The sequence below is a fragment of the Corylus avellana genome, chromosome 4, assembly GCF_965113065.1.
Source record: "Corylus avellana chromosome 4, dhCorAvel1.hap1.2, whole genome shotgun sequence".
In the NCBI taxonomy this organism is placed as follows: domain Eukaryota; kingdom Viridiplantae; phylum Streptophyta; class Magnoliopsida; order Fagales; family Betulaceae; genus Corylus; species Corylus avellana.
Genome location: NC_142493.1, coordinates 19,015,409 through 19,041,465, shown reverse-complemented (window position 1 = coordinate 19,041,465; position 26,057 = coordinate 19,015,409). Strand labels below are relative to the sequence as shown.

The 26,057-nt window shown below is 38.9% G+C and overlaps 1 protein-coding gene across 2 annotated transcripts in view; it reads left to right on the top strand.

The window, feature by feature from the left end:
* The window catches only part of LOC132177254 (mediator of RNA polymerase II transcription subunit), an 82,032-nt gene that overhangs the window by 28,554 nt on the left and 27,421 nt on the right, over nt 1-26,057 (top strand). For both annotated transcript variants that reach the window (XM_059589503.2, XM_059589502.2), the window contains exons 9-15: nt 6,015-6,098; nt 6,975-7,069; nt 7,239-7,401; nt 7,505-7,750; nt 16,929-17,099; nt 17,256-17,369; nt 17,469-17,594. In XM_059589503.2, coding sequence (XP_059445486.2) covers nt 6,015-6,098; nt 6,975-7,069; nt 7,239-7,401; nt 7,505-7,750; nt 16,929-17,099; nt 17,256-17,369; nt 17,469-17,594 — 999 coding nt within the window. The remainder of the gene's footprint in view (nt 1-6,014; nt 6,099-6,974; nt 7,070-7,238; nt 7,402-7,504; nt 7,751-16,928; nt 17,100-17,255; nt 17,370-17,468; nt 17,595-26,057) is intronic.

Genomic DNA, 26,057 nt, shown 5'->3' with positions numbered 1-26,057 from the left:
ACTGATACAGTTGAAAAAAGTGATTTAAAGAAGAACTACTGATCTGGAAAACATAGAGAGCCGAATCTAGGCTCAGTTATTAGCATTGAAATTTCTACTACAACTGTCAAAAACTGATTACAAAAGGCTGGTAATCTGTTATTTATACTCTCTAACAACTAATATAGGCTATGCTACCCTTACATTGTGGTTACTTTAGCAAAATGACAGCCACAACAATTAACAAGCAACAACACTAACAAAAAAAGAAAAAAAAAAGAAAATGACAAAAAATGCTCTGCGTCAGAGAGTTCCCCTAAAAAAAAAAACAATTGTCCTCAAGTTGGAACAGTAGCAGAAACATCTTCTTTAGCTGCATATTAAGGCAATAAGTGCTTCACATTCAAGACATTAGAAAATGTTGAAGTGGGGTGGAAGCTGCACTTGATAAGCATTATCATTGATTTTGATTAAGTTTGCAAGGACCTACTTTTTAATCATTCAGCCTCATATAAGATCTAGCAGGTTGTCTTTCTTTACTCAAAACCACGCATTCAAGGTCTCCTTCCTTGCAAAGATGTTTCTTTCGATGAACATTAGCTGCTGACTTATATTTTGCATTGGATTCTTCAATCTTAGACTTCACTTGAGCGTGAACATTCTCCACAGCCTTGTTGTTTGTCTTCTTAGAAAGTGGTAAAGGAGCCAAATCCATGACACTTGAAGGCTTCAAACCATATTCTACTTCAAAAGGGGAAGTATTGACAGTCCGATTGATAGAAGAGTTATAGGCAAACTCTGCCAAGGGAAGAATACTTTCCCAGCTTCTAGGATTCTCCCCAACTAGACATCTCAACACATTTCCAAGACTTAAGTTGACGACTCCAGTTCGACCATCGGTATGAGGATGAAAATAAGTACCAAAACTCAATCCAGTCCCTGCTTTCCTCCATAGAGTTCTCCAAAAGTGAGCAAGGAAAGTGGCATCTTTATCAAACACAATAGAAGTAGGCATTCCATGTAACTTGTAGACCTTTTTTAAAAAAACATTTGTAACTTTTGAAGCTTCCATGTTTTGTTGACAAGGAATAAAATGAGCCATCTTGGAAATCGATCATCCACTGCCATGATTGAATCATTCTTCCTTTGGGTAGGTGGAAGACCAAGCACAAAATCCATGCGAATGCACACCTTTGCTAATGATAATGCTTATGCATGCGGATAGGTTGCAGGGTTTCTTCCTTGCCTTTGAAATATCTTGGTCTTCTGTTTGGGGCCTCCTTTAAGGCCAAGTCTATTTGGGACGGAGTTATTGAAAAGATAGAACGTCGCTTGGCTAGTTAGAAAATTGTTTACTTATCTAAGGGTGGTAGGGTTATCCTTATAAAGAGCACACTTTCCAATTTGCCTACATAATTTTTGTCCCTCTTCTCTCTCCTATGAGTGTTGCAAACTACTTAGAGAAGCTTCATTGTGATTTCTTATGGGGTGGGCTTGGTGAAGAGTTCGAATATCACTTAGTTTGCTAGTCCAAGGTATGCTCTCCGATCCTTGAGTGTGGGTTGGGCATTCGGAACTTGTTGAAGTTCAACCATGCTCTTTTGGGAAAATGGTTTTGGTGCTATGTGCATGAGAGAGAGGCGTGGTGGAGAGTTGTGGTGGACTCTAAATTTGGTAGCTCATGCGATGGGTGGTGTTCTAAATGAGCCTTTTGGTTCATATTGGGTGGGGGTTTGGAAGAATATCAAGAGGGGTTGGGGGATGTTTTCAAGTCATATTAGGTTTGAAGTTAGAGATGGTGCCAATGTTAGATTTTGGCATGATTTGTTGTAACACTCCGTCCTAAATGATATGATATTGTCTGGTTTGGGCCAAGCCCGCACGGTTTTATTATTGGGTTTACCTCAAAAGGCCTCATACCATTTAGAGAGACCATATTCAATATAAACACCTTCTCTTTTCTAAACTCAGGCAATGTGAGACGTCACAATCACCGCCTTTTAGGACTTAGTGTTCTCGCTGGCGACCCTCATGGGCTTGTGCACACTCCTCAATCTCAGGCTAGGCTATAGCTCTGATACTATATGTAACACCACGTCCTAAATGATATGATATTGTCCGCTTTGGGCCAAACCCGCACAGTTTTATTATTGGGTTTACCCCAAAAGCCCCCATACCATTTAGAGAGAGCATATTCCATATCAACACATTATCTTTTCCAAACCTAGGCAACGTGGGACGTCACAATCATGCAACACCTCGCCCTAAATGATATGATATTGTCCGCTTTGGGCCAAGCCCACACGGTTTTATTATTGGGTTTACCTCCAAAAGGCCTCATACTATTTAGAGAGAACATGCTTTATATAAACACTTTCCCTTTCTCACACCCGGGCAATGTGGGATGCTACAATCACCCTCTTGGGACCCAGCATCCTCGCTGGCAACCCTCATGGGCTTGTGCATATTCCTCCCATCTCAGGCTGTGCTTCGTCTCTAATACCATATATAACACTCCACCCTAAATGATATGATATTATCCGCTTTGGGCGAAGCCCGCACAATTTTATTATTGGGTTTACCCTCAAAAGGCCTCATACCATTTAGAGGCACATCCCATTTCTCATACTCAGGCAATGTAGGACGCTTCATTTATGCTGCGGGGACAAGGCCTTAAAAGAGAAGCCTTTCTAGATTTATATGGTATTGCCTGTGTACAAGATGCTTCAATAGCGGCTCGCTTGGAGTTTTCTAGTGATTCCATTTAGTTCGAATATAAACGCTAAATTATTTCATTGTGTGGCAAATTTGTATCAAATAATATTTATGTGGATTCTTTAGTTATTAATGAGGCTATGTCTTCTGATTCTATAGTAATAAACAAACATATTGTGCAATTCTACAAGTAGTTATTCCTCTTATCCTCAACCTTATCCTCGCATGACGAAGAGTGGTGCTCCTATTTATTCCTCTGTCTCAAGTCTCAACTGGGGTATTCTTGGAGAGTGAATGATAAGATAGCTAAGCAGCTGTATAAGACTAAGAACAAGGAGTTGCTAGCCAAGGTTGTGGAGGAAACTCCGGTGGAGGGCTATTCCAAGGTGGTGCTCGATGCGGTGAAGTTCGCTTTAGAGTAATTAATGGAGTTGAAAAACTTACGAGGAATTTCCCGTGGGGTGAAATTGGTGATGAGTTTAAGTTTCATTTAGTAAATTAGTCGAGAATTTGTACTCCAATAAAATCAAGTGGCTTGGGGGTAAAAAACCTGATTTAGTTTAACCGTGCTTTTCTATGTAAATGGTTATGTGTTATGCTACAGAGAGGGAGGGTTTGTGGAGATTGGTGGTGGAAACTAAGTATGATAGTTTAAGGGGAGCTTGAAGTTCTGAGATGGTAGCGAGTCCCTTTAGTGTGGGAGTATACATAAGGAGGGGGTGGGAAGTTTTCTTTACATTTGTTATATATGAGGTAGGAGATGGGTTTGGTTTTGGTATGAGTTGTGGTGTGAGAATCAACCATTGAAGATTTCTTATGTGGACTTGTTGAGTATTGCATATTGTAAGGATGTGTGGGTGGCCGATCATATGTTGTTCTGAAATGGTTATCTTCAATGGAATATATTTTTTATCAGACCAATGCATGATTGGGATTTGAATTTGGGTTCTTCTTTCTTTGAGCTGTTTTATTCTTTAAGAATAAGAATAAGGCAAGGAAGTTAGGATAGAATAAGTTGAATCCCTTCCAAAAGGAGTCTGTTTGAAGTGAAGTCCTATTATTATGTGTTATCCATTCCCGCTAATTCCCTTTTTCCTTGGAAGAGTATTTGGAAAGTTCAGGCTCCTTTGAGAGTGGCGTTCTTTGTGTGGATGGAGATAATAGGGAAAATTTTGAGGCTGGATGACTTGAGGAAGATGAACGTCATTGTGGTAGATTGGTGTTGTATGTTCAAGAAGAGTGGAGAGTCGAAGATCACTTTCTTCTTCATTGTGGGGTAGCTAGAGATTTATGGAGTTTGCTTTTCCATTTGTTTGCTGTTGATTAGGTTCTGCCTAGAAGGGTGAGATAGTTGTTTGTTTTTTTGGAGCTATGAGGTCGGAAATCATAACTTTTTGGAAGTTTGGAGGTTGGCTCCTTTGTGTTTAATGTGGTGTATTTGGAGAGAGTGGAATGCAAGAAGCGGGACTCTGAATCTTTTAGGGGTGATGAGAAAAGACTTTTGAATATTTTTTCAGACATTGAAGAGAACCGGGACCGTGAAGAGGGGGTCTGGGTTTCAAATTCTAAAGGGCAGAGGGAGCTCAAAAATTTGAATGCTCCATTAATTTTGAGGCTAGAGGCTATGGCTCTAGTAGGGTCAAAGGCAAGGTGATTTAGAGGATTTGGGATGGGTTTCTTTTGGGTTATAGGGTCTGTATATGGTTTTTTTTTGGGTTTGCAGGTTTTACCATTGTGTACTTTTTGTGTACCTAGAGGCGCTTTGCACTTTTTTTGATATATACAGTACTTATCAAAAAAAAAAAAAAAAAAAAAAAAAAAAAAGAGAATGGAATGCAAGAAGCTTTGAAAATCGAGACTTAGGTGGTAGAGCTGAAAAATATTTTGTTCAAATCTCTTTACAAATGGATAGCAGTGCATATTAGTCTACCTTTTTTGAGTTTTTATTTTTTATTTTTTGTTCTTTTTCTCCTTAACAGGGGGTTTTACTTGTTTACTTCTTATGTACTAGGGTTACGCCTCTTTGCGCTATTCTAACGAGATTGTTTTACTCATAAAAAAAAAAAAACTACTAAATACAGAAAACAGGAAATGCTCTGCATCATAGAAAACTTTTTTTTTTTTTTTGTTTTTTGATAAGTAATGATGCATTAAAGAGCGCAGAGGGGCGCAATCCAAGTACACAGGAAGTATACAAGAGAGCGACTAAGTAGAAGAGAAAGAAGAAGAGAAAATCAGGGAAATTGATCTCTATGGGAGCAAGCCATCCTGCAGTCCGCATATATAGCGTATACAAAAAGAAATGTACAAGGTCCTCAAGGTTTCTCGACAAATCCTCAAAGCATCTAGCATTCCTTTCCTTCCATAAGCACCACAGGAGACAGGAGAACCATCTTCCACACCACTGCGCTTCGGGATTTACCACCTGACCACCAACTAGCTAACATCTTCTTGACGCTACTAGGCATAACCCAACACATGTTGAACCGAGAGAAGACAACATTCCACAAAAAGTGCGCAACCCCACAGTGAAGAAAAAGATGATCCACAGACTCCCCTTCCGAATCACACATGCAACATCGATTAATCACCACAATGCCCGTCTTCCTAACATTGTCTAAAGTAAGGGATTTCTCAAGGGCGGCTGACCAAGCAAAAAAAGCCACTCTCGAAGGAACCTTAGTGCGTCAAATACTTTTTCAAGGGAAATGGTTGGGCTCTTTAAGAACGATCTTCCTGTAAAAGGAGCGAACCTCAAATTGTCCTTTTCTAGAAGAAATCCACCACATACGATCCTCCCCTTCCCCCCGCAAGAAAACTAATTTAAATTGGTTAGAGATTGTTAATGTTAATCTTTGTAAGTAGTATTATATTTTTCTTTTAGAAGTATAGTATTTGTTTATAGTTTAGAAAATATGACTTGAAGTTGATCTTACACTCCTATTTGTTCTGGAGTAAGAAGTGCCCCAATGGGGTGGATACCTTGTACTTGTATAAGCGAGACCAAAGCAAAGTAATTAACTCTGGAAATCTATGCCATTCAAAAATCTACAAGGGGAGCCATCATTATATAAATAGTTATAGGATTGCTGTAACTTAGTGCTTTGTCTGATATCATGTCTAATAAATTATTATGTAGAAAGTACAGATTAGATATAACTTATCAAAAAAATATATTACTTTCATTGTGCTGGTTTCCTCTTATATAACTGATTGCAGGATTTATGGCTGACACATTTATTTCGGGTATATGGTTCCATGAGATATCTCTAGAAATTTGAAACTATCTTTAGACATTAATATTTAATATCTTAATGCAGACTGTGCCCAGCATTGCAATGGTTGAGACATATACTAGATTGCTGCTCCTTGCACCTCACTCATTATTTCGTTCACACTTCAGCGTAACTTCCTTTTCCTCCTAATTCTTTTTTTGCTCTTGCTTATGCTATTATTTTTGTTCCTCATAATGTCTAGAGAGGGGATTATTCTCCCATGTTTTTCTGGTCCAAAGGCTACAGTGGGCTACATATATAATTGTGGGCAGTCCTCAAGGCTGGAATTCACCCCAATACCCATAGAGAGTTCACCTGGTGCCTGCTGACACCCCATGTTTGAATTTTTCTTGTGCCAAAAGCAAAATATGTAATGCATAAAGCAATGTCTTTGAAGATCTTTGGCATGTATTGGCTCTTAATCTAAAGAAACTCTACAATTCTTCTGTCCTGCCCCACTACCAACTTTGGGAGTCTTTACAAGTAGTCAGCCAACCTAAAATAGATCTTGATTTTAACATGCCTAGTGTTATTTAGTTAACTCAGACACCTACGAGATTGAACATGTGGCCTCTGCGTCCACCATTGTTTATAGGGAAAGGAGATGTCATTTGGTCATAATAGATGAGTGGCCTATACTTCTTTTGGTGCCATACTATTAGCTTTGGAACTTTATCCACAGCTCGTATATTGTTTTGCCCTTACAATTCTTGGGACCATGGCTGTGTAGCTGCTCACAATTGAAAAAATATAATCTGCTGTACTGGGTTTGCTTTAAAACTTTGCTAATGGGTTTAGTTACGTTTCTTTTGCTTCCTTTTTTTTTTCACCCTTAAAGATATTACAACCCTATAATGCTTGACATGAGTGGTGACTATTATTTTTAAATTCATTTTTCTTGTCTTCTTTCTCTCTTTTTTTTTTGGAGGGGGGAGGGGAGAAGGATTAACTTCCAAATGTTTGTTCTAGTAAGATAACATTTCTTATGATTGCTACTTACTGCAGCATTTGGCTCAAAGGAATGCATCTTTATTGAGCAAGCATGGGGTAACTCTTTTGGTGCTTGAAATTTTGAACTACCGTTTGCTTCCACTATACAGGTGATTACTTGCTGGTTCATATTGTGAAATCAATATACCTTGTGCTTGTTTAAACTCTGGATTTCGAAATTTGCCTTTTTTAGAGTCCCTGGACTTCAGATCCTTTGGATACAATCTGAATTTACTGCAACTTAATTTTGTCAGTTTTGACATTTTCTCTTTATTGTAGGTACCAAGGAAAAAGCAAAGCTTTGATGTATGATGTCACAAAAATAATATCTACACTAAAAGCAAAACGTGGAGATCATCGTGTATTTAGGTTGGCTGAAAACTTGTGCATGAATCTTATTTTGTCACTAAGGGACTTTTTCTCGGTGAAAAGGGAAGGGAAGGTGGATACTGTGGTCTCCAATCTCTCTCTCCAGGTTTTTTTTCCCCTGCTGAATTAAACTAAAAAGTGATTACTTTTTTTTTCTGTTCTGTTTTTTTTTGAAGGGTCCAACTGATTTCACGGAAACTTTGAATCGAATAACCATAATAACTCTTGCCATCACCATTAAAACACGTGGAATTGCTGATGCGGATCACCTGCTTTATCTTCCAACTATGGTAGAACAGATTCTGGCAACTAGCGATCATACGTGGTCAGAAAAAACACTGCGGTACTTTCCTGCAGTTCTCCGTGATTCCTTAATAACACGAATGGATAAAAGGAGCCTGGCGATTCAAACATGGCAGCAGGTTCATTGTTGTCCCTTTTTTTCTTTTAATTTCTTGACCTGCATTTGTTTAAAAATAATTTCTTGTGCTGCTTGTCAAAATTTCCTTTCTATTGGTTGTGGTTAAAATTGTCTAGACTCAACTTATCTTGTTATAAGTTTCATGACTTAGCATATCAAGATTTATGGGATTTAGTGGGGGGAAAAGAGAGTGAAGAGAATCTGGGACACATGTATAAAATTAGGACTATGGTTGTTATTTGCTACTCTCATTATGCTTTTTCTGATATAAACATTGTAAGTTTCTTATTAAACAATCGGTTGTATTTCGAACAGTTTAGTTGACGACCAAAATTGGATGGCCTTTCGTTCTTTCCCTTTGATGTAGATGATAGAAATTGGTTGGATAGAGCTTTTGAGAAGAGTGAAGTGTTGGAGGTGGTGCAAGATCTGAATGGTGACAAGGCTCAAGCCTTGGTGGATTCTCTATGCTCTTTTTTTTTAGAAGTGTTGGGAGGTTTTGAAAGAGGACATCATTGAAGTTTTCAATGACTTTCATAGCCGAGGGAAGTTTGAGAAGAAAGTTAATGCTACTTTTGTTTCACTTAATCCTAAGAAAGCCGATGTTGTGGACATTAAGGGCTTTCGTCCTATTAGTATAGTGGGTGGTGTTTATTAAATTATTTCCAAGGTCCTAGCAAACAGGCTGAAAATGGTATTGGGTAGGATTATTTCAAGTTCACAGAATGTGTATATCAGAGGTAGACAAATTCTAGATTCCGTAGTGGTAGCTAATGAATGTTTGGATAGTCATGACCTCCGCAGACCCATCCAATCTCACACCCTAAATCCCTCTTACTCTCTCGTGGCTTCTATTCTCGACGAATCTTCATTGCCAAAGCCCCCATAAGTAATTGAGATAGGTTTAATCTCAGCTTTCTTTCTTCTTTGCCCTTAGTGGTGGCGTGATAAGTGCTGCGTGCTAGGGTCCGGCGAGTTTTCCATGGAACGCAGCTTCTCTTTTGAAGCTAAAATCTTCTGCCTTTCGGCAAAGGATGGGTGTCCTAACCTTTGTCTGGAGGAATGGAGAAAAGGCTTCATTGGGTATATTTTCGCGAGCAACCTATGTTCGTCGTGGTTGGTGGATATGGTGGGGGTGGCGATTCAGTCTCAGGCAAAGGAAGAAATCGCCAAACCTTACCGTGAGGGAGAGAAGGTTACAATGGTCCACAAGGGAGGTAATAAGGCTGGTAGGTTTTTGGAGGTGTCGGTTTTCGCTGAGGGTGGTCGCAAGGGAGTCATTTGGCTTCTGGAGGGTCGTTATGGGAGGGGTTGGTGGCGATTTGCGGGAGAGCTTCGGCAACTATTGGCGGGTTAGATTAAGAAGACTGGGTTGGTGGATCTTGGGGTTCCATCTACGGTGGGGAGTCTATTGGATGCTCCTTCTTCGGATGTTAATTCCGAGAGATCGTTCGTGGATGTCCTTCGATCTGCCTCTGGCGTCGAAGCGAAAGTTTGTTGGAGTGAAGGTTATTTCTTCTAGCTTTCTCGATTTGTTTCTGGTGTCGTCTTGTTTTGAGATGTGTTCTGATGGTGAGCTGCGATTTGCCGTGGATTGCTCTGCATTGGAGACTACGCCTTGGTCTTAGGCGGCGGCGGATGCTTTTTTAAGTTCGAAGAAGAGGAAGGGTAATTTCGGTATTATTGGGTTAATGAGGAATCTAGGGCAAGTTCATTCTAAATTGGATTGGGTTTTGGCTGGATTAGCCTTGAAGCCCAATTGCAGAAGGAAAAGGTTTGGTTCTTTGGGCCTCGCAAAAACTGCCTTTGGTCGAGAATCCGGGTCTGTCCTTGAGGCTAGTTCGGGTCAATTGTCAGATCCGGGTTTGGATCCGGTTTCGGATCTGGATTTGGATTCGGGTTTGAATTTGTGTACGGAACCGGGTTTGGGCTTCTCCTCAAAATCATCTTTTTTGGTGCTTGATTCTGTTCTTGCGCTGACTCCGGTGTTTCCCTCCGGTGCTTACTCTGGCCTCTGAAGCAGATGTGGAGACGCCGGCTAGGTTTCCTTTAGGCCTGCAGGTTGTGTCAAAATCGGTGAGTTTTACTGATTTGGTTTCTCAGTCGGAGGCTGTTGTGTTATTGGTACCTTCTCAGGTTCGGCAGTTTTTGGTGGGTATTCCCGATTCTCCGGTGGGGGATTATGCCTCCCCGGCGAGTTCTCTGTGCAAGTAAAGGAATGGTTCCCTTTCTGAGGTGGCGGATTCTTCTTAGGCTACTGTCGAAGCTCATGATAAGACTGCTTGGATCCCTTCTCTGGTGAAGGGGTTGATCAGACGGGATTTTTTTGGTTCGAGAGTTGCTTCTCCTTCTCTGTCTGTGGTGAAGGACGGTAAGGTTTCTCTAGTTAAGGCAGATGAGAACCCTGCTCCGGCGAATGGGTTGATCCGTTGGGGGTTTATAGGGTCGAGTTCTGCTTCTCCCTCTATGCCGGTGGTGTGCTCTACTCTCTCGAATACTTCCCATTCCTATGGGGCGGCTGAGTTGAGAAGGAGTCTTAGCCAACCTTTTCCTCGCATGATGGAGGGTGGTGCTCCCATTTATTCCTGTGTTTCCGAGTCTTAACTGGGGTATTTCAGGAGGGTGAAGGAAAAGGTTGCTAAGCAGTTGCAGAAGAACAAGGAGCTGCTTGCCGAGGTTGTGGCGGAAACTGAGGAGAAGGGGGTGGAGAACTATTCGGAGGTGATACAAGAGGTAGTGAAATTCGCCTCCATTATGGGATTGTCTTGTGGTGAAGGAGGTGACGAGAAAAGTCTTTTGAATCTTTTTATGAATATTGAAGAGGAGCGGGAGCCTTATAACCCAAAGGTAAAAGGGAAGAGGGAACTCAAGAATTTAGAATGCTCTATTAATTATGAGGCTAGAGGGAGACTTTCTTTGGAGAGGTGCCAGCACCGGCAGGGTTGTGTTGGGACCAAAAATGCATTTTACTTTCCTCCAGAGGTGCATTAGGGGCTTTGGGTTTTTAGAGCTGGGTTTGGGCTAGTGTGGGCTTTAGTCTTTGGGTGTTTCTCTTTGGTTTTACCAATTGGTTGTGGCTACTTGTTGGGTTTTTTGGGTTTTGTGTTTGGGTTTTAAGTTGGGCTACCTATGTATACTTTCTTGTGTACCTAGAGGTGCATTGCATTTTTTTTGATATATACAATATTACTTATTAAAAAAGAAAAAGAAAAATGAATGTCTGGATAGTTAGATGAGATTTGGAGAACTTGGTGTGTTGGGTAAATTGGGCTTTGAGAAGGCTTATGATCATTTTAATTGGGAGTTTTTGCTATACTTGTTGAAGAGATGTGGCTTTGGGTAGACATGGTGAGTTTGTATTTCTATGGTTGGTTTCTCCATTCTTATTGATGGTTCTCCTTCTGGATTCTTTAGCAGTTCTCCGAGATTGAGACTGGGATTTGTTATCGCCGTTATTGTTTGTGGTTGTTATGGAGACACTGAGTAGGATGATGTTTGCTACAGTGGATGGGGGACTTTTATCAGTTTTTTTGGTGGGGTCGAGGAATAATGAAGAGCTTATAGTGTCTCATTTGTTGTTTGTGAGGAAAATTGTCAGCAACTTTGTCTTCTGCAATGTCTATCTCTATGTTTTGTAGGAGTTTCGGGGCTGAAGATTAATTTGGATAAATTAGAGCTAGTTCCCGTCGGATATGTGGGTGATGTAGAATGTAGAAGGTTTTACTCATATTCTTGGTTGTAAAGTAGCATATTTGTTGATGAAGTATTTGGGTCTTATATTTGGAGCTTCTTATAAGGCTACATCTATTTGGAATGATATTATTGAAAAAATGGAATGTCGTTTGCCTGGTTGGAAGAGGCTTTATCTATCTAAGGTAGGTAAGTTGACTTTGATAAAGAGCACTCTTTCCAATTTGCCTACTTATTAATTTCTCTCTTCCCTATTTTTGTAGGTGTAGCTAACTTGAAAAACTATAAAGGGATTTTTTATGGGGTGGAATTGGTGATGAGTTTAGGTTTCATTTAGTTAAATAGTCTAGAATTTGCACTCGGATGAAATCATGTAGGGGGTAAGAAACCTGAATTGGATTAATCGAGCTCTTTATGAGAAAATGGTTATTGCGTTACGCTACGGAGAGAGAGAGGTTTTGTTGATATTGGTGGTGGAAACTAAATATGATAGTTTAAGAGGAGGATGGTGTTCCAAGGAGGTAGCGGGGGCCCTTTTGTGTAGGAGTGTGGAAATATGTAAGGAGGGGGTGGGGAGATTTCTAAAGATTTGTTAGATATGAGATGCGAGATGGGTCCAAGGTCAAGTTTTGGCATGATATGTGGTGTGGGGAACAACGCTTGAAGATTTCTTTTCCGGACATGTTTTGTATTGCATGTTGTGGGGAGATTTCTCAAGATTTGTTAGATATGAGATGTGAGATAGGTCCAAGGTCAGGTTTTGCCAGGATCTGTGGTGTGGGGAACAATGCTTGAAGATTTTTTTTCCGGACATGTTTTGTATTGCATGTTGCAAAGATGTGAGGGTGGCGAATCATATGCAGTTTTGAAATAAGAATCTTCAATGGAATATATTTTTCAACAGATTAGTGGATGATTAGGAGTAGGAATTGGTCTCTTCTTTCTTTGAGTTGTTGTATTCTATTTAGATTGAGGCTATGATAGAATATGTTGGATCCCTTCCAAAAGGAGAAACTTTGAAGTGAGGTCCTATTATTATGTGTTATCCATTCTTATAGTTCCCCTTTTTCTTTGAGAATAGCGTTCTTTGTGTGGACCGCGGCATTATGGAAAATCTTGACTTTGGATAACTTGAGGAAAAGGAGTGTTACAGTGGTGGATTATTGTTGTGTGTACAAAAAGAGTGAAGAGTCCATTGATCACCTTCTTCACTGTAAAGTGGCCAAAGAGTTATGGAGTTTGCTTCTCCATTTGTTTTGTGTTGAGTTGGTTATGCCTAGAAGGGTGAGAGAGTTGTTAGTGAGTTGAATGGGTCAGGTGAGAAGCTGTAACATTTTGGAACTTTGGAGATTGGGAGACTTTGGTAGAGCTGAAAAATATTATATTCAGATCCCAGTGCACATCGATAGCGGCGTATAATAGTTTGCATTTTTCTAGTTTTTTTCTTATTTTTTGGACTTTTGATCATCTTTTATCCCTAATAGGGTTTTTTTTTTTGGTATACTTCCAATATATTAGGGTTGTGTCCCTCTGCGCCTGTCTAATGAGATTAAATTAATTATTTTTTTTAAAAAATTACCTCAAAATTAGAAAGGAAGCTCCCCTGAGAGAAACTTTTCCTGACCTGATTAGGCTATTACAATATAAGTTCAGTGCTTCCAATCCAGTTGTGGTGACTGGCAAGATTGGCCACGTCTAACTTATAAACATGATGTCGCTTCTCAGATCATAAGTGATGACATCACCTGTTGTATGATATAACAACCCTTCTTAACCTAATGAATGATGATGCAACAGTATATATAGTATTAGCCCGTTCACTATTTGTGGTTCTTTAAACGGATATTTCCCCATAAGTGCTCACATGGCATTGTATATATAATTTTTGTTAATTGATCTTTTAAATTACCTTTCTGCTGACAAATTTCAGTTGTCTTTCTTTTGTTATTTGTGGGTCACTCAATTCAAAGATATTCAGGTCACTGACCTATGTCCAATAAAAATTGTTTGTCTTGCATATCCCTACTGTGTTTTGCCAAATTAATCCCTTGGATACCTATAATTTATAAGAAAATGTGGGTGATTCATATACTGCATTTCCATACTGTAATGGTTCTTCTATATGATATACTTTTGCAACTTGACTTGCTGCATATAAAGGCATATAGTCGTATGATTTCTTTCTGATACAGTTTGTGAAGGTTGTGGATGATAGCATTTATAATCTTTATGAATTTTTTTGCTGTTATGCATCTTTTTCCTTCAACTTTCGAAGGCAACAGAAAGTGTGCTACCTGAGTACATGAGATATATTCACAAGAAGCAACCCCTTAACAAGTAAGCATTTTAGTCGTATGAATGGACAAGCAAAAAACTGAGCTCCTTGAAAAAGAAAGCATTTCTCAGTGTTTATTCATTGCATTGAGAAATTCTGTTTACTTTTTGAGAGCAAAAAAATCATATTAATAGGTTTAGCAAAACCTGAACATCCTCTCCATGCAACAGTCAGTACGGAAGGCAGGTTATTAAATAAAAGTCTTTCAGTTTTTATGTGTTATTTTTCTTACTAAAAAGTATCAAAACAACTCTATCTGATATAATATGCTGATACCTGAAATCAATTGCATTGGTATAACATTCTACAGTTATATAGAAGAGAAACCATCCCCTCCAATTACTATTAATTAATTGGATGTTGAAGGAACAAGTAGTGAAGAAAAACAAAAGATTCGAGTAAAATTTTAAATTAAGATTAACATTCTAAAAATCAAAGCACAAAGGCTTTTTTAACAAAAAGAAGAAACTTGGTACAAAATTAAGATTAACATTGTAAAGATCAAACACAAGCTTTTTTAATTTTTTTAATTTTTTTTTTAAAGAAAAAAGCTTGGTACAATAAATAAAGGGGCTCCTAATAGACGACGGCATTTTAAGAAATCAGGAAGTGTTTTCACAACATCAACCATCATCAACTCATCCCGACTTTCACATTTTATTCCCCTTGACAAGAGGTGGAGGGTGCTTGATGAAGAAGAGTTTGATAATTAAGGTGGCAAAATATGATTTAAATGAGGATAGAAGAAGGAAAGGATACATGTGGCCGACCTCGATTAGTTGAAAAGGATCTATAAAACCAACCTCAATTATCGGGAGTAAGGCATAGTTGAATTGAGAATATTTTACACCTTTTAAACTTTGTTTCCTTGTGTCAATTACTCACCTGAACTTTCCACTTAACAATGTTTTAGGAATTTATCAATTGCCCCTCTATTAATGAATTTCATCAAGTTTGATGGAGGAGTATCACATGACTTATGTAAAAGCTCACTTGACTTGTATATATGTATATATTTATTCATTTTATGAAGAGAAAAGCCTGTCAGGTAAACCATGGATCCGTGCAAAGTGTCCCCTCCACACGGATCGGGTGAGACTCCGGCTTCGCCAGTGGACGTGGCCCCAAAGAATTGTTGCACTCAAGGGGGTTTGAACCTTAGACCTAATGGGGATGCCACCAAGACCAAGGCCCTTACCACTTGAGCCAACCTCTTGGGGTTAAGCTCACTTGACTTGTATGAGACTATTATATGCATAATAGGATTTATATCATCCTTACAAAGGAACAATTAATGCCTTAAAACTACAGTAAAATTGTCAGTTATTTATTAAACAAAAATTAATTTATCAAAGAGATGAATTAACGGTCTCTTGAAAAAAGTTAAGGTAAAAATTGTTTGAATTGGAAGTTGAAGGGGTAAGGAGTAAAAATATTAAATAATTAATTAAAAGTTGCAACGCATCTTTTGCTAGCTATGCACTAGAAGAGGTGTATCACCATTTAGTGATGTGTTAGGCGCATCCGCATGGTATCTCAAAAGAAATAGTCATGATTTAGGCTGACTACCACACTTACATAGTTGAGATTGACCTAGTATGCCACCAATGTGGGACTCAAACAGATGTCCATGTGATTCCTCCACAATTTAGGTGATTTATTTATTTTATATAAGTAAATTCAATCTCATTTACAAAGGATGTATATAGGATAGTTCCTTATAAGTGAGAAAAAGAAGAACAAAACTCCAAAAATTCAGTATAACTAGAAAAGTGAGGACTATTATACATAATTTAGGTTATTGTGTCAACAAATAAGTAATTGTAGAAGTGAATTTTAATATGACTCAAAAATGCGAAAGCAAGAAATCCAAGGAAATAAACTAAAAAAAAATATGTTTTGTTATTGGACTAAACAAAGGGATTTTGCAAATAAAAGTGTCAAGGCTATGACTAGTCCATAAATTGTTAAAGCTTCCATAAAAGCCAGTCTAAGCAATAAAGTACCTCATATTTTTCCCCGCCTATAAGTGATTATGAGGAATCTCAGTTGTGACTAGTATTTTTAGGACATTGCAGGTGTGGGTAATGTGTTTTTGAGTGGTAAATAAATGATATTATAGTCAGTGATGTACAATATGGCTCAAGGGTAATGCATTGGTATGTGGATTTCAATGAGGATGTCAGGGATTTAAGTAGGGATTTAAGTAGAGTAGGTTGGGATACCTGAAATTAGATTATAAATACATTGTATGGCATGTGCTGAGCCGATCATTGGTTGTACTAAGTTAGACTGAGCTATAAAAGAAATTATATGGTGTTTCAATTGTGACTAATATTTTTGGATTATCATACAGATGTGGCTAGTGTATTCGCTGTGCATCTATGTTCTTCTTATCATTGTATTCTGACATGCAAGTCTTCGTCTTTCTTCTATCCAACTTCCTCATGTTTATAGCTTTTGACTCTCTCTCTCTCTCTCTCTCAATGCATTCAATTCCTCTTTATCATTCATATTTGCAGAAATTCCTGCTGTATTAACTCTTTGATTATGACTGAAAATGCGTGGATTTTAATGGGAACATGGCTTTATGTAGTTTGATTGTTGTCTAATGCTCCTTACGAAGGTTTTCCAAACTAGAAAACTTTTATAAATTGGTTATCAGTAAACAGAAAAATAGGTATGCATGTACTATTAACTATAACTTGCCCAAAAAGAACTTGTAACTGTCATTTGAGTTGCTCTAAACTGCCAATTCAAAGTTTGATGTTTTGGTGTTGGTGGTAGTAGACAGGGCAATGATAAGCTTTATCAATTGATGTTATTGTTTTCCTTGACTTTTTATTGTGAAACACTGCTTCAGTAAATTCATCCCAGGTTCCCATCATTTATTTATGTGAACACTAGTGACACCAGAGAAAAATGTCAAACTAACCTCCTTGGAGTTCCATTTGAAATCTCGAGTATAGACATTTCAGTGAATCATTATGACCTTAAACTATTGTAGATGCAAATTGCTATACTTATAAAGCATCGTAACTCCTAAACTTGCTGGACAAATTTGAAGAATCTATTCGGTTTTGTATTTTAAATTTATGTACTTCTTAATAGTTTGAGAATCCTGCCGGTATCATAATGTACACTTATTGTGCAGGCAGAAACCACTGTGATTAACCAATGCACACAGCTCCTTTCACCATCAGCTGATCCTACGTATGCTACAACGTACATCAGTCATAGTTTTCCCCAACACCGAAATTATCTTTGCGCTGGTGCTTGGATACTGATGAATGGGCACCCAGAGAACATAAACAGTGCAAACTTGGTACATTATCCCATTATCCCATTATCCTTAAAAGTTATTTGAATAGTATTTATGCCATTGCTACTTCATTTCTTGGCAGCCTTCTTTCTCCCCTCTGCAAAAAATTGTTGTACAACATCTTAAACAATAATAATTTCTTCTCCTGATGGAGATCAGGCCCGTGTCTTGAGGGAATTTTCCCCGGAAGCAGTTACATCTAATATTTACACAATGGTGGATGTGCTACTTCATCATATTCAGATGGAACTTCAGCATGGACATTCAATACAGGTTTACAGCTTCTGCTGAGGTTTTCTTTTAAATTTCTATCTATAGTAATGCGTACTAAGCTGTTCTGTTCATTCAATTCATGTAGCTTTTCATTTTCAGGACCTTTTGTTAAACGCTTGTGCAAACCTTGCATTCTTTGTTTGGACCCATGAATTGCTTCCCCTGGATATTTTGCTCCTAGCCCTTATTGACCGTGATGATGATCCCCATGCCTTGCGCATAGTGGTATGAACTGTTTAACTTTATTTCTTTATTGTGTTGTGAATGATCCCTTTAATGTCATGTGCATGAGTTGATTTATGTTCAGTATTGAAAGAAGTGGAAAGGTGAGGATGAGGATGAAAGAGAGAGAAAGTGGCAATCATGAGGAGAAAACCTAGAAATTAAGATTCTTTCTCCATAATTGTATTATTTATGCTAGCTTTGGAAAAATTCATTATAGAAGCACCCTCTAGCATGATAAAGTGACAGCCATATCTTGTGTAAGGCCCCAATTGCACAACAGTACATAAAGCATATATTTTTCTTTTCAACACTTCCGTAAGTATCTGTCTTTAAAAATTCTCACAGTATAACCAGGGCATCTATATTCTTTTATATGTTCTATAAATCATCAAATAGCCATTCAACAATTCTTGTATCAACCAGATTAATTGTAAACAAGACATTTAACCTAGTACTACAAATTCTAAGTAGGCCACTACAATTCACCATAATTACAACAGTCACTTCTTAATGATCACATTATTAATGTACCTCCAAAAAAGTTAACAAAAATATAAATTCAGTCTATACATCATAATTAAACCACATACAATTTTTACCAAAACTAACATTTCATCAAAATACTTAAACTGGTAAGCAATATCTCGCTAGCCTTTGTTATCTCTGAAAAAGGAGTATAAATATAGTCTAATGAGCAACCTTAGTAAGTATAAATAATAAATTACGGGAGTGATGTCGAGCCATTTACCATTTAGAATTATGCACATAACTTAATAGAACAATTCTTAAATTTTCAAAACAATAAGATATGAAATATTACATTTTGTAGCATTCAATAACCATGAAAATGAATTCTAAACACGAGTATCCATTCTTACTGTGAGCAATAAAAATAATGCAATGATTCAGAATATATTAAAAACTATCTCCCAATGTCATACACTTGATGTCAAATGTTTTCACTCCGTCTAACTGGGTTGTGCTGTCGCCGTATTGAGATTGAAACCTCTTCTTGGGTAAGAAAACACGGCACTCTTTGGAGCCTCTAGCCATGGGTTCACTGCTTGTATAATAGTGAGGGACTTACCCATGACTGATTGCCATGTTGCTTCCGAAGAATTTGTGATCAAGCTCTCGATGTTCACATACCAAGATAGCTTTCGTACTAAACTTATAATTCTCACTATGCTACATGGAGTTGTCATGTCATAATCAAAGTGCTCACAGATAAACTTTATCATTCAGAAGATTATGCATAAGTGCCAATTTCCACTTTCTGAAACACTCCTTATTTCATCATAAAGTTATCATTTGTCATATTGATAAACCAATGCCTTTCCAGATCAATATATGCAATTCACATTTCTAAAATTTCACATAAATTTTAGAATGGCACCATTATATCTATTAGAAGAGTTAGGGTTTGAGTCATTAGGGTTTTGGAGGTAGTTTAGTCTTTATGGTATTTCCCTAATAATAGGATGCTTGTATTAGGTTAACATAAGTTGAATAAGTTGAATAATATAATAGCCTCCACCTTTTGTGTCTAAGCCGTTCATACAAACTATAACATGGTATCAGAGCATTAGGGTTTTAGATCCTTGGTTCTTTTGTTTGTAGTTTTTTTTTTTCTTCCACTCTTTTTGTTTTGGTTGAATCTCTCGTTCTGTTGTTAGTGAGTGTTCTTCTGGTGGCCGCACCGCCCATGTGGGCGTAGTGCCCACACGGGCAGTGCCTGAAAGAAGCTGTCCATGGTCGTTTGTAGAAAAAAAAAAAAAAAAAGAGTTGCTGTGAAAGCTGTGCTTTGTACTAGTTTTATAAGTTTTGTATTTTCTGTGGCTCTCGGTGGTTTTCCAGTAAGATCTGGAAATTTTTGGCAATTTCTAAGTCTCCGGCAGCCGTTTGTGGTGTTTTCCGGCATTGTCCGATCATTTCCAGCTTGTTTCCGGCGTATTCGTGGCATTTAATTGTGTTTTTTGAGTTCTTCGACAATCTCTGTGGTGTTTTGAGGTGTTTCCGCCAGTTGTGGTGATTCCCGGCGGTTTTCCGAAGTTTCTGGTCGTCACCGGTAGGTTTCTAGCGTGTTTGTTGGAGAAGACGACACTGTTTGGTTACTGGTGTTCCCTATCGCCTATCCGGAATAAGGATATCCCAGTCTCAAAACCAGAATAAGGCTGCCTGCATTACTGTTCAAACCTGTTCAGGCCTGGTTTAGTGGTTTTCAAACCGGTTCAAGAAATTCCAGGCCCAGTTCAGTGTTGTTTCAAGCCGGTTCATGGGTTTCCAGTCTGGTTCTTGCTGTTTTAGACCGGTTCAGCCTCGTTTACAGCCGGTTCAGTGTGTTTCTATACCGGTTCAGCAAGTTTCATGTTTGGTTCACTTTGTTTTGAGGCTTGTAAGTGTCATTATAGCCTGGTTCATGTTGTTTTGCGGTGAAACTCGTTGGTTGTTCATGTGAAATGTGGTTGATGGTTGTTGGCGATTGATGTATCCGACCGGCCTTGGTGTTTTACGGCGAGACCCGATCAAGTGATTGTTGTATCCGACCGGCCTTGGTGTTTTGCGGGGAGATCCGATCAAAGCTTGGTTGTTGAACTTTCCGATGAGTTTTCGACCGGCCTTGAAGTTTCATTAAATTATCTTGTTATTTGTATGAATTTTAGTATTGTGTACTCCAAGCTGTTCCACCTTGAGGGGGAGTGTTAGAGTATGTTTTTCTAGTTGTTTTTCGTTTGCTTGTATCTTTCAAGCTGGATTCATATGATGTATCTGCTCCAGCTTGAGGGGGAGTGTTAGAAGAGTTAGGGTTTGAGTCATTAGGGTTTTGGGGGTAGTTTAGTCTTTATGGTATTTTCCTAATCCTATATAATAGGATGCTTGTATTAGGTTAACATAAGTTGAATAAGTTGAATAATATAATAGCCTCCACCTTTTGTGTCTAAGCCATTCATACAAACTATAACAATATCAAATATCACGTTATGCATCATCGTTATCAAAATATAGCTTGACTAACTATTTGCATGATTTATTCAGAAGTTCTTTCTTTTAGAAATTCATACTAATATAACATATGCACACGTATATACACCCAAATACATTTTTATTTAAAAATTCATATTTTATTTTAAAAAATCTTTGCAGTTTGGCGTGTTATGGTTTATAAAAACATTCTACTTACCATAAACTCCTGCACCACTACCACTAGGATTTACCATGCCTTAGCATGTCTCACATGTTCCTAAAAGCAAATAACTAAATATCAATACCTAAATAGTATATATATATATATATATATATATATATATATATATATTCTTTTTTTTTTTTATGAGTAATGATGCATTAAAGAGAACAGAGGGGCGCAACCCAAGTACACAGGAAGTATACAAGAGAGCGACTAAGAAGAGGAGAAAGAAGAAGAAAATATAAAAAGAAAATCAGGAAAATTGATCACTAAGGGAGCAAGCCAACTTGCAGTTCAAGTGAAAAGCATGTACAAAAAGAAATGAACTAGGCCTCTAGATTCCTCGACAAATCCTCAAAACATCTAGCATTCCTTTCCTTCTAAAGGCACCATAAAAGACATAGAGGAACCATCTTCCACACCACAACGCTACGGGATTTTCCGCTCGACCACCAGCTAGCGAACATCTTCTTGACGCTTCTAGGCATAACCCAATACAAGTTGAAGCGAGAGAAGATAACAGCCCACAAAGTGCGCGCAACCCCACAATGAAGAAAAAGATGATCCATCGACTCCCCTTCCGATTCACACATATAACATCAATTAATTACAACAATACCTCTCTTCCAGACATTATCCAAGGTAAGAGATTTCCCAAGGGCGGCCGACCAAGCAAAAAACGCCACTCTCGAAGGAGTCTTGGTGCGCCAAATACTTTTCCAAGGAAAGAGGTTGGGCTCTTTAAGGACAAGCTTCTTGTAAAAAGAGCGAACCTCAAACTTCTCTTTTCTAGAAGGAATGCACCACATCCGATCGTCCCCTTCCCCACTCATCGAGAGCGAATACAAGAGCGAGAAAAGAGAGTAAAGGTAACATTCCAAAAAACCATACCATTTAAACTCTCCCTGATATCTGCAATGGAAGCATCCTTGTTGCTAGCAATATTGAAGAGACCGGGAAAAGCATCCTTGAGGGGCATCTCACCACACCAAACATCATCCCAAAATTTGACTTTCGACCCCGACCCAGGATCAAATATAATGTGATAGTGAAATGACCTCCAACCCCTACAAATGTATCTCCATAACCCCACCCCATGCGTTCCACGAGGAACTTTAGAACTCCAACCTCCCCAAAACACCCCATACTTTGCCACCACGATTCTTCTCCACCAAGCTTCTTCCTCATTTGCAAATCTCCACAACCATTTCCCCAAAAGAGCTTGATTGAATAGCTGCAAACTCCGAATCCCTAGACCACCCTCAGAAATCGGATAGCATACCTCATGCCAACTGACCAAGTGGAACTTAGGCTCATCATTAAGCCCACCCCATAAAAAGTCCCGTTGAATCTTCTCAATGCTATCCGTCACAGAAGCAGAGATAGGAAAAAGAGACAGGAGATAGGTAGGTAGATTGGATAAGGTACTCTTGATGAGAGTGAGCCTAGCCCCCTTAGACAAATACGAATGTTTCCAAGGAGCCAACCTTCTAACAATCTTCTCCAACATGTCTTCCCATATAGCCAAAAGCTTGAACGAAGCCCCTAACGGAAGACCCAGATACTTCAAAGGTAGAGAACTAGTGCCACAATCCAAAATACTAGCCAACTCACCCGCCTTAACCACATCTCCAACCGGGACCAAAACAGATTTGGCCCGATTTACTTTTAACCCAGAGACATCTTCGAATCCAAAGAGAAGGGCTTTAATAAATCTAATTTGATCAGGAGCAGCCCCACAAAAAACTAGCGTATCATCAGCAAAAAGGAGGTGAGAAACATTTACCCGATCAAACTCTCTGGCGCCCACATAGAAATCATTGATGAAACCCCTATTAATAGAAGTATTAATCATCCTGCTGAAAGCCTCCATGATCAAGATGAACAAAAAAGGCGAGAGAGGATCGCCTTGTCTCATCCCACGCGAGCTCTCGAAAAAGCCGAAGGAAGAACCGTTGATCAAACCCGAGAACCGCACAGACGAGATACAATGCTCAAACCATAAGCACTATTTCTCACCAAACCTGCACCTTCTTAACAAGTAAAGTAAAAACTTCCAGTTCATATGATCATAAGCCTTTTCCATATCCAACCTACACAATAAGCTGGGATTCCTAGATCTGATTCGGCTGTCCAAGCATTCATTGGCAATAAGAACCGAATCCAAAATATGTCTTACTTTGACGAAGGCATTCTGCAGATTGGAGATGACCCGATCCATAACTCTCCTCATTCTGTTGGCTAACACCTTGGCAATAATCTTCCTTGTATGTTTTTCCCTTTCTAGTTAGGTGATCCTCCTTGTATACTTCTAGTGTACTTAGGGGTGCCTTACGCTTTTAATAAAATCAGCTACTTACTTATCAAAAAAACACCTTGGCAATAATCTTATAGGTCCCCCCCACAATACTGATTGGACGAAAGTCCTTCAGATCGGAAGCCCCATGAGACTTCGGAATAATAGAAATAAACGTAGCATTAAGACTTTTTTCAAATTTACCTCGATCGTAGAACTCCGCAAAAACATACGTAATGTCCAGTTTGATCACATCCCAATAGTCCTGGAAAAATGCCATGGAAAAACCATCTGGACCTGGAGCCTTGTCCCTATCCATTTTTTTAACCACCTCTCACACCTCCCTTTCCTCGAAAGGAGCTTCCAGACTAGAAGACTCATCAACATCCAACATGTCAAAGTGAAGATTATCCAACCTCGGTTTCCAACTTAGAGTCTCCGAGAAGAGCGACTCATAAAAGTGGGTGATATGATTACTAATAGCCTCTTGATCAGAAGTAGTAGTGCCATCAATGTTCAAAGACTCAATAAAATTCTGCCTTCGATTGGCATTAGCAATCCGATAGAAGAATTTCGTGCACTTATCACCCTCTTTCAACCAACGGATCCTAGATTTTTGCCTCCAACTAATTTCTTCTAGGAGAAGGGAGGATTTTAACTCTCTAGCAAGCACCCTTTTCCTCTCAATCTCTTCAGTGGATAACCCTCTCTCTTCCTCCACCCTATTAAGAGCTTTAAGATCATCCATACGAGCCTTAATACAAGCCCCCACGTTGCCAAACTCTTGAGCATTCCATCTCTTGATGTACCATTTAAGAGCTTGCACCTTTTTAGAAAGGATAAAGCTCGGAGTACCTTGAAGTTGCGCACTTTATCAACAAAACTAGGCCTGGGTATCGGTCAAAACGGTCCGGTTAAGGACCTTATCGGTTATTAACCGATAATTTTCGGTTAAATGGTTTATTAACCGATACCGAACCAATAAGAATTTTAACCGATAATTTCGGTTAAAACGGTACACGGTTAAACGGTCCGGTTAAACCGGTTAACCGATTTAATCGATAGCTTTATATTGATTTATTTTGTTGGGCCAAAAACCAAAAATGAGTTTTTTTGACTTTTGAGAGCCCAAATACTTTTTGTTGGGCTAAAACAATTTATTAAAAATGAGTTGTTTTAGGGACCAAATACTTTTTGTTGGGACCCAAATATTTTGTTTTTGGGGCTAAAAATTGAAGCTTTTTTATATTGATCCACTTCAACTTTTTTTTTTTTTTTAAAAAAAATATTATAAAATACATTTTTCCAAAGCAAATGGACTAATTAACATAATGAATGCTAATTATACTAGCAAAACTAGTTAATGAAAAATGTTTTTACCAAATGCAAAGAAATCTCATCAAATGCCATCACTTAAAAAAAAAACATCAAACCTACCCAAACTCAAATTAAAATAAAATTCATTAATGAATAATAAACAAAGTATTAACTAATTAAAGTCACTTAGCAAAAGGAAAATAAGTCATGGGCAACACCATTACACAAATTCGGAAACTGTGTCACTTGTGGGAATTTGGAAACCTCTCTAAAAGACTAAACGGCACCGTTTTGGGACTAAACCTCTCTAAAAAAAAAAAAAAAAAATTTCCGGTTTCTTATCGGTTAACCGGTTAACCGATAAGAACCGCTTAACCGGACCGGACCGGACCAAATTCCGGTATACTTTTTTTAACCGATAAGGATATCGGCATATCGGCTACGGTTTATATCGGTTCGGTCGAAGCCGGTAGACGGCCGGTTAAACGGTAACGGTTAATTTGCCCACCCCTACACAAAACCCTCCACTTTGATCCACATATTCTCAAATTGGAAAGGTCTTTTACCTCCCGGAGAAGAATTGCAATCCAAAATAATAGGAGCATGATCTAAGCAAACCCGAAGCATCCTCTTTTGACGCAAGTCCGGATGACGAACTTCCCAATCCGGAGAAACTAGAAAACGGTCAAGCCTAGACCAAGACCAAGACCCTGCTCCGAAATGAACTCTTCAAAATCCCTCATTGCAGACCGAGAATAAGCGCCCCTCGACCTTTCACTTGGATAAAGAGTGACATTAAAATCCCCACCAATACACCACGGCATGTCCCAACAGCTCAAAACCCTTGCCAGCTCCTCCCAAAGGAGACGCCTGGAAGTGACTCTATTAGGCCCATAAACCCCTGCGAACGCCCAAGTAAGACCATCCTCAACATTTTTGAAAGAACTGGCCGCCACATAACGCCCCAAAACAACATCTACCTTCTCAACAACCCTCTTATCCCACATGAGCAAAATGCCACCTGAAGCCCCAATAGAAGGGACATAGCACCACTCCACATACGGGCAACCCCATAAACTCCTCGCTAAACTAAACGAAATAAAATCCATCTTCGTCTCTTGAAAACAAACTAAATCAGCCTTCCAACTTCTTAACAAGTTTCTAACCTTCAACCTCTTATCCCTCTCGTTCAAACCTCTCACATTCCAAGAAAGAATCTTGAGTTTCATGATTTAACTCGATTGGCCCTCCCCTTGTTCCTGTACCTCGCAGAAAACTCCAGAAGATTAACAGAAGACTGTAGATTATTAAGCTCTCTCTTACCTTTTTTAACTGCAGGAGTAATCTCTTCCCTTTCCATTTCATTGCCCTTGTTGTCAGCGATAAGAACCCCAATGGTCTCCTCAAGCTTCTTATCTTCTCCATCGCAAGAGAGGCCAACTTCTTTACAAGCCTTGATTATGTAAGCCCTCTCTTGCACCTCCAACTTCTCCTCATCTAGAGAATTCGGGACGAAAGACTCCTGAGAAGAAGGATTCACTTCTACAGTGAGGTCTCCACCCAAATTTACTGTCGGCATTGTGCAAAGGCCCGACTCCTTTCCCAGCGTACCTAACTCAGAGCCACCCAGAGATTGATCCACCGGACCACACCCCAGGGATTC